Below are 8,963 nucleotides of genomic sequence, written 5' to 3'. Positions count from 1 at the left end.
TCCCTCCCACCCCTTCTGCCCCAGGGACGGCCTCTCCAGGGACGGGCTGCTTTGTCCTGCAAAAGCTGGACTGCCAGAGGACTTTCTGACGTGGGGATGGAGATCGAGTGGGAGGTGGTGAGAGTGGAGGATGTGCAGGGTAAAACCGGGGGTGTGCTTCCCCGTCGCGGGCTGGGGGGACACTTGCAGGAACCTTTTCGGGGCTGGGAGTGGGGAGTGAGCAGAAGGACCGCTCTGATGGAAGAGCAGGTTCCAGGGCTTGGGTAAAGTAGAGTGAGGTGGCACTTCCCTCAATTTCTCTGTATTAAGGTCTCGGGGGCGGGGGGGGGGGGGGGAACTGTCTTTGTGTGGGAGGGGCTTTCTGGGCTCCGCATCCCTGCGGGAACTGTTCCTCCACCCTCTCACCATCTGCCAAGGGGAGGACCCCCAAGGGCAGGAGATCGGAGACTCAGGATAGTGTTGGCTTTCTTAAAAGAGTGGAGACACAGCCCTCGGCCCCTCGGGGGATCTGACTCAAGCCACGACCCCGCCTCGCTGCCCCTGGTACCAGGCGCTAAGACCCAGCGGGCGCGCCGGCCAGTCCCGGGCCCCTGAGCCCGCCAGCCTGCCGGGCAGCTGGGCCGGGACGCCAGCTCGCGGAGGGAAGAGACAGCGGCGCGGAGGGGGCTATGGGTCGGGCGGCGTGGGGGCTGCTGTGGCTGCTGCTGGGCAGCGCCGGGGCACAGTACGAGAAGTACAGCTTCCGGGGCTTCCCACCCGAGGACCTGATGCCCCTGGCCGCGGCCTACGGGCACGCGCTGGAGCAGTACGAGGGCGAGAGCTGGCGCGAGAGCGCGCGCTACCTCGAGGCCGCGCTGCGGCTGCACCGGCTGCTGCGGGACAGCGAGGCCTTCTGCCACGCCAACTGCAGCGGCCCCGCGCCGCCCGCCGCCGCGCCCCCCGGGCCCGCGCCCCCCGGCCCCGACGGCGGCCGCGGCGACGAGTGGGCCCGCGAGCTGCGGCTCTTCGGCCACGTCCTGGAGCGCGCCGCCTGCTTGCGGCGCTGCAAGCGTTCGCTGCCCGCCTTCCAGGTGCCCTACCCGCCGCGCCAGCTGCTGCGCGACTTCCAGAGCCGCCTGCCCTACCAGTACCTGCACTACGCGCAGTTCAAGGTGCGCGCAGCCGGCGGCGCCTCCTAGTCGGGTCTGGGGGAGCGCGGCTCCTCGCGTGTGCTCGGGGCTGCGGGCTCTGGCCCTGCTGACCGGCCCTGTCCCCACGCCGCAGGCGAACCGGCTGGAGAAAGCGGTGGCCGCGGCCTACACCTTCCTTCAGAGGAACCCGAAGCACGAGCTCACCGCCAAGTATCTCAACTACTATCGCGGGCTGCTGGACGCCGCCGACGAGCCCCTCACGGACTTGGAGGCCCAGCCCTATGAGGTGGGGTGCCAGGGTAGGGCCAGCCCTGACGCAATTCCCTGAGTCCCCCATAGGGCCCGTGGGGGAGGGGAGGTGTGGGGGTCCCCTTGACCCCTGTGCCGCGTCCCCTGCCCCTAGGCCGTGTTCCTCCGGGCTGTGAAGCTCTACAACAGCGGAGATTTCCGTAGCAGCACCGAGGACATGGAGCGGGCCCTGGCCGAGTACATGGCCGTCTTTGCCCGGTGTCTGGCTGGCTGCGAGGGGGCCCACGAGCAGGTGGACTTCAAGGACTTCTATCCAGCCATAGCAGGTATCCACCCCGGTGGGCATCCCTTTCATCCGCAGGGCCCTGCTTCCCAGAAATTCTAAGGCACCTTAACACAGATATTCATTCCATGCATATTTATGGAGCGCCTACTAAGTGCCCGGGAGGCGGACAGGCATAAGGTGTTATCCCTACCTACCCTCAGACCCTTCAGTCGGCGTTGGCTGAGAGGGACCAACAGAACACCTGCCACTGGGTGCAGAGGGCTGCAGTAGGGAGTGTCCAAGGTGCTGGGCATCGGTGCAGAGAGGAGGTGACATCCCAAAAGGGTCTGGGGAGGTTGGGTTCATGGGCCTTCCAGGCAGAGAGCAACGCAGGTGCAAAGTTGCTGAGGTGGGAAACGACCCAGCATGTGTGTGCAGAAAGCAGTCTGTGGCCAGAAATCACACCTAGTCTGGGGGATCCCTAAGGTCGGAGTCCCTCAGCAGGGGCAGAAGGGACTGTCCTGAGCTTCTCTCTTTGGGCTTCAGTCCCACCTCCAGGCCTCACCTGCCAACCTCCCAGTGTGCCCTGGCTTCCTCTGGCTTTGGGGTGGTGGGTGAGCTGTGGGGGTGATAAGTCAGCCCAGGCCACTGTAGGCTTCCGCAGCATCCCTTGTCCCTCGACTGTCTCGTGGGATCAGCAGGCAGAGCTGGGACTGGAAGCCATCGGCCGTCATCCCCATCAGCGGGATGGAGCTCTTCAGTACACCAGCTCCTCACCGCTGCCACCCCCACCCCCAGATCTCTTTGCAGAATCCCTGCAGTGCAAGGTGGACTGTGAGGCCAACTTGACCCCCAACGTGGGCGGCTACTTCGTGGAGAAGTTCGTGGCCACCATGTATCACTACCTGCAGTTTGCCTACTACAAGTGTGAGCCTCCTGGGGGGCTTGTGGTGGGGGAGAGCACTGCACTGGGAATGAAGCCGAGCCAGAACTGAGGACCCTTGGTGATGGGAGGGAAGGCTGGGGGTGGCAAGGCAGGTGAGAAGCTTGTGGCGGGGAACAGAGAGCAGCCTCAGGGGAGAATGCCAGGGCCTCTTGGGTAAATGACTAGATAGTCAACAACTGCACAGCACCTGATAGTTTACAAAGCCCTGCCACATCTGTTTATCTCACTTGGTCCTCTCACAAGCAACCGGTAGCTGGCGTTACTGGACCCATTTTTCAGATGAGGAAGCCGAGGCTCACAGAGGGTAAGGGGCCATTAGTTAACATGGCTAATAAAAAGTAGCACCAGCACTTAAGGCTGTCCTCACTTACGGGGGGATTCCGGCATCAGCCGGGGCTAAGATGGTCAATCTCCAGGGTTTCTGCAATGCAGAGATGCCAAGATTCAGACAGGCTGGAGTTGGAGAGGAGGAGCTGAAGACCAAGGGCCAGGAGACACATGTGTTCTAGTTGGCAAACAGGTTGAGGGCTGGGCCACCGGCTTCTGGTTCCCCAGTGCCATCGCTCTCCAGCTGTGTGAGCTCAAGCAGTTTACCTGACCTCTCTGTGCCTCAGACTTCTTATCTGTAAAATGGGGACGACAGTAACAGTGAGGCTTAAATGAGTTACATGGGGCATAAGGTAAGTGCCCAATACATTCTAGCTTGTATTATTATTGGGTGGGGTGAGGCGCCCAACAGGTATTCTGGGAGGCAGCTGGGGAACCAGGGGCACTGGACTAAATTGGGAGATAGGGGTGGGTTAGTTGAGGGTTATCCCTGAAGGTGGGGAAGTGCCAGGGCCACTACTCACTCCTGTCCTGCCTGCAGTGAACGACGTGCGCCAGGCCGCCCGCAGTGCCGCCAGCTACATGCTCTTTGACCCCGAAGACAATGTCATGCAGCAAAACCTGGTGTATTATCGCTTCCACAGGGCCCGCTGGGGCCTGGAGGAGGAGGACTTCCAGCCCAGGGAGGTGGGCATTGCCGAGGCATTCTCAGGATATGCGATTTGATTAAAACAAACAAACAAACAAACAAACAAACCTGGCTTCCTCCAGAGGCAGGGTGAGAAATAAAGAGAAAGAATTTGGGTTGTAGTTGGAGTCCTAGGTTCAAACCTAGCAGCTGTGTGGTCCTGGGAATACTACTGGCCTTTTCTGAATCTGTTGCCTCACCTGCAAAATGGGGGTGGAACAGCCTACGTCTCCAGCACAGTGCCTGGCATGTGGGAGGTAAAAAATATCTGTCCCTGCCTGCTCCCTTCCCCACTCTCACCATGCTCACTGCTGGCCTTTGCCCTCCTTCCCCAGGGACCCCGTAACCTGGACCAACTGAGGAACCCCTTGGAATTCTAGGGCAAGACTGGCAAATATGGGACACGTGGTGCCACTCCCGACTTCCTTGTCAGTAGCAGACATTGCGAATCGATTTAGGCACTCATTCTCACTGAGCCCTCAGAATCCTTCTTAACCCGGCGCTTCAAGCAGCTGTGATTTTTCGACCAGCGTGTGAACTGATACCTGTACCCTGCTCCTCGAGCTGCGAAAGGGTCAGAGGGCCCAGATCCTAGGAGCTCTGGCTCCTCTACCATCTGGCAGCAGGGCCTGGCTCACCTCACTTTCCTTCCCTCCTCCCAGGAGGCCAGGCTCTACCACAACCAGACAGCTGAGCTTCGGGAGCTGCTGGAGTTTGCGCACATGTACCTGCAGTCAGATGACGAGGTAAGTGGCCCCTTGTCCTCCTGGCTTGGGTGGCGATGGACACCCCTTGATCCTCTTCCTGGGGCCGCCGTGCCAAATCTCAGCCTCAGCTCGTGGCAGTCAGCCATTGTGAAGCAGAGGGATTTCACCTGTCCCTTGTTTGCACCTGCCCTCTCCCCACTCCGTGTCCTCACACCCCCCTTCTCTACATGTCTGAATCTCGCTTCTCCTGGGCCCAGCTCTGGTGGCGCCTCCTCCAGAAGCCCTTGCTGTACGTCCTGGCTCTGTCTGCTGGGCTTGCAGTGCCTACTCTGACCGTCTGTGCCTCCCTGGACCGGAGTTACTTACAGCCCTGTCTGTCTCACCCCACCCCTTTCTCCAGCTAGTCTCCTAGAGGACTGGGCTCCAGGACAGGGACCAGGTTATTCCCAGCTCTCCCATAGCACCTGGCACAGAGCTGGCCCTCAGAAACTGGGCTTGAATGAACCAGTGAGTGAATGAATGAACACAGGACGCCAGGAAGGAAGGACCACAGGGTGTTATTACATTGATTCTAAATGAGGGTTTGAGAGCCTGAATTCTCTGAGGTGTTGCCGCCCAGCGTTTATTTATCCATCCCCGCCATTGTTCATGCACCCATGCCCCCCCTCATCAAACAGGGGGCCAGGTCTGCACAGTGAGCCCCCAGGCTTTGGTGCTTACCAGACTTGGCTCCACCATTTCCCAGTTGGATAGCCTCCAGGCAAGTGTTAGGTAACCCTCTAACTTCCATTTCTTCATCCATGGAATGGAGAGAATAATGGCCATCTTACACCGCTGTGGCGGGAGTTCAACGAGATCTAGTATGTAAATCACTTATTGTAGAGCTGGCGCACGTAGGTGCTCAGGGGGTGGTAGCCATTTTGATTACTGTTATTTGTTGCTTGCTGTTTGCCAGACACCGTGCTTGGGGCTGTGGTAGATTGAGGTAAGGCACAGTCCCTCGCCCAATCAGATCACCGTTAGTTCAGTGCAGTGGGAGAAGTCAGCATGGGGCACTGGACGAGGCCTCCAGACCCAGCCAGGGTCATCGGCAAGGGCCGCATCCTGGAGCTGACGCCTGATGTTGGAGGGATAAACAAAAGCTATCCAAGCACAGGGGAGTAAAGGTGTTCCTGGCCAGGAGACAGCACGAGCAGACAGTCTTCATGGACTAGCAGTGTTGCCTGTGTATTTACGCTTAAAAGGTGGGCTGTGGAGAGGAAGAACGTTACACCAACCCTGAAGCTCTGCCGGTGGAGCCCCATGCATCAGTTCATTGAGGGGGCAGTTTGGGAACAGGACTTAGGGAGAAACCCTCCAGTTATTCCTGTGTGAGGTCTTGAGTGTGACTGGGAAGGAGGGGTTTGGGACCAAGATGGGATGGGAGGGCCCCTTGGCCAGGAAGGGAGCCGATCTGGGTTTGTGCCTGCTATGACCTGGTTTATCCTCCCATCCTGGGGCTGCTCTAGATGGAGCTGAAGGAGACAGAACCGCCCGTGGAGCCTGAGGAGCCCCCGTCTGATGCCGAGTTTGAAGGGGAGGGCGACTACGAGGAAAGCATCTATGCTGACTGGTGGCAGGAGCCAGATGCCAAGGGCGACGAGGCTGAGGCCGGTCAGCGACTTGAATCCTGGTGGAGGGGCGGGGATGCAGCCTGGGCCGGACGTTAGGGACAGGAGGATCCAAGCACTGGGCTGCAGAGGCTGTGGAGTAGCTGTGCTGGGTGCTGGCACCCCTCTTCTGGGGGCTTCCGGCCTGTTAGCAACCCCTGTCCCGCCTGGTAGAGGGGTGGGGGTGACATCCTTCCTGGAGCAGGGACCAGCTGAGACCTGTTCCTGGGGACCCTCACTCCTGCCTGCGCCACCTCCCCGAGGACAGCACCCAGAAACCTGTTGGGGATGGGAGGCTAACCCCAATGCTCTCTCCTTTCATTTTTCAGAGCCGGAGCCTGAACTAGCATAAGAAGAGGGCCCCTGGCACCCCTCAAGAGCTTTGGGAAGCCCGGGCCCAGTGGCACCACCCCCACCAGCTTGGGCAGCAACAACAACTATTTATTAAACATGTAAATGGACATAGCTGGCCAGGCCCCGTCCTGTCCCAGCTGTGAGCACTGCTCCCCAGACCCCTCTTGCCTCCTCTCTGGGTCTCTGGACCACCGGAAGATGGTGCCGCAGCCGCGGCCGGCCTGTCCTCCTCCCGGTGTCCTCCCCACCCAGTGGGGCAGTCTCCTGGAGGAGAAGATGCTAGCTCTTCCTAGTCGGGGTCTCAAGCTGCATTGCAGACACAGCAGCGGGGCAGCTGGCATCGCGAAGAGCACTGGACCAGGAGTCCAGCGGTTCCTGGCACATTGGCCGTTGGTGCTCAATAAACATTTCTTGTTGAATGACTCACAGCATTGGGGTCCAGACTCCCCTGGGCAGGTCCTTCCCTCCCTCCCTCTGCACCCATCTCCCCTCATCAGTAAATGTGGAGACAGGTGAGGGGTCACAGTTTGGCCTCTGTGGATGGACCCTGGGTGTTTGCAACTACGAGGAGCATCAGCCTGCCGTTGCAATCGGCCGCTAGGGGGCGTGAGGATGCAGTTCTGCCTGAGTCCCCTGGCAAGATGGTGGTTTCAGATTTCTAAGGTGGTATGTCCTGTATCTTCCTAGTTCAGCATCGCTTCCCTCAGGGAATGTGGGGGGGGGGTGGGGGGGGGGGCCAAGGACACTTACTTCCGGTTTTTGCTTTCCAAGCGTTTACTGAGAGCAAGCATGCCCTGCGCTGCCCTCTCTGCCCATTCTCCCATTCATTCCACGGCAGGGAACAGACCCTCTTAGTGGCCAGAGGAACCCTAGGGATACGGCTTGATAACGTGAGACTTTGTGGTGGCAGTGGGACTGCCAGACCATCTTGCCCAATCTTGCATTGGCTCTGGGGGGGCAGAGAATTGGGAGGTGGCTACCACCCACCCTGTGATTCCCCCCCACTTCATGTTCCCGAGCAGGGAAGTAGGGGCAAAAGGGGTCTGTCTGGGGAGGGACACCGGGCTAGGGCCAGCCCGGTGACAGTTCTGGCCCACTGCCCACATTTCTGTTCTCCCAGCGGTAGGGTGGTGGAGGACCTTTCTCCTCTTACTGGAAGGTGGAGCGAAAGCTGGTAAGCCCAGTTCTCACCGTCCACACCCCTGCCCAGATGTGCCAGCTGACGTGGCCTGGGCCCTGCCCATCACTGTGTCCAGGAGGACTCCCTGCCCCACCCCATGCCCTTCTCCTGGGCCTTTGGTGAAGATGGAGAAAGGAAGGACAGAGGCGGAGTGTGGAGCACGGGCGGGGTCAAAGCTGGGGACGCCGGTGACCTCACTGCTCCCTTCCTCCCGTAGGTGGGTCTGCAGTGGCAGCGTCTCCAAAGAGCTCCCAGGTACCAGGGCGGCCCTGCCCCACCCCACCCCTCTCAAGCTGCTGTGTTGTCAGCTTCCACCGAGGCCCCGCCCCCTGTTTCTGGGAGGGGCTGCCCTCCGGGGCTGGCCCTCCGGAGGGTGAGGAGTGGGGACGCGCTCCAGCATGCCTGCATGAGTAGGAGCTCTGGAATCTGGACCGCTGGGTTTGAGTCTGAAAGCGCCTGTGTGCGGGAGCGAGAAGGCCTGTGTGCCTGTGTGTTGGTGTAGATGTGAGCGAGTGCCTGCGTGCACGTGTCTGAGAATGTCCGTGGCAGCGCCGTGGGCGAAAGTGCGGTTTTGCGCATGCGTCCCTGAGGGTGCGCGCATTCGTGACCCTAACCCTAGAATATGTGATTGTACTCAACGCTTATGTATTGGGCACCTAGGAGCCGGGTACGTCGCAGGTGTTGGGCATACAATAGTGGGCAAAGCAAGCCAAGCACCCCCTGCCTTCCTGGAGCTTGCATTCCAGCGGGGAGACAGGCAATAAACAAATGTTATAATGAATGAGTTATCTGGCTATGTTAACATAAGTGCGTTGGAAAAATAGAGCAGGGTGAGAGGATCGGGAGAACAGGGCGGAATGGGGGTACGGTTTAAGAAGTGTGTTAGGGCTTCCCTGGTGGCACAGTGGTTGAGAGTCCGCCTGCCGATGCACGGGACACGGGTTCGTGCCCCAGTCCGGGAAGATCCCACATGCCACGGAGCGGCTGGGCCCCCGGAGCCTGTGCTCCGCAACAGGAGAGGCCACAATAGTGAGAGGCCCGCGTACCAAAAATATAATTAAGAATTTTAAAAAGTGTGTTTAAAAAAAAAAGAAGTGTGTGTCCAAGTGTGCATCTGAGGGTGAGGGTGTGTGTGTGTATGTGTGCGCGTGCGCGCGTGTGTCCTGGGAACAGAAGGCCGCCCCTCTCTAGGTACTCACCCCGGCGTTAACCCAGGCCCTCCCCTTCCAGTGGGCCTTACTCAGCTTCTCCATCCCTGGCAGCCACCAGCCACTCCCACCTGTCTCTGATGTCAGTGTCTCCCCATTGCCCGGCCAGCTCCCCAAACCGGTGAGATCGCGTTCTAGCGAGTCCCAGCGAGTCCCAGCGTGGGCCCTCTGGGGCCCTCCAGCCCATTCTCCCAAGCCCACCCAGCCCAGACGCCTTCACCTCCTCCACGTCTCTGTCTCACTCGGTCCTCTCCTTACCC

General features: G+C 59.8%; 1 protein-coding gene across 1 annotated transcript; it reads left to right on the top strand.

Moving 5' to 3' along the window:
* Nucleotides 1-228: 228 nt before the first annotated feature.
* On the top strand, nucleotides 229-6,738 carry P3H4 (prolyl 3-hydroxylase family member 4 (inactive)). The gene is made up of 8 exons (XM_032616729.1): nucleotides 229-1,151; nucleotides 1,264-1,416; nucleotides 1,534-1,705; nucleotides 2,443-2,571; nucleotides 3,459-3,604; nucleotides 4,268-4,351; nucleotides 5,821-5,965; nucleotides 6,291-6,738. Exons 1-8 carry the CDS (start codon nucleotides 669-671, stop codon nucleotides 6,311-6,313), a joined length of 1,335 nt encoding a protein of 444 aa, XP_032472620.1. The 5' UTR covers nucleotides 229-668; the 3' UTR covers nucleotides 6,314-6,738.
* The last annotated feature ends 2,225 nt before the right edge of the window (nucleotides 6,739-8,963 follow it).

The sequence above is a fragment of the Phocoena sinus genome, chromosome 20, assembly GCF_008692025.1.
Source record: "Phocoena sinus isolate mPhoSin1 chromosome 20, mPhoSin1.pri, whole genome shotgun sequence".
Lineage (NCBI taxonomy): Eukaryota > Metazoa > Chordata > Mammalia > Artiodactyla > Phocoenidae > Phocoena > Phocoena sinus.
This window is presented reverse-complemented; position numbering and strand designations above follow the sequence as displayed.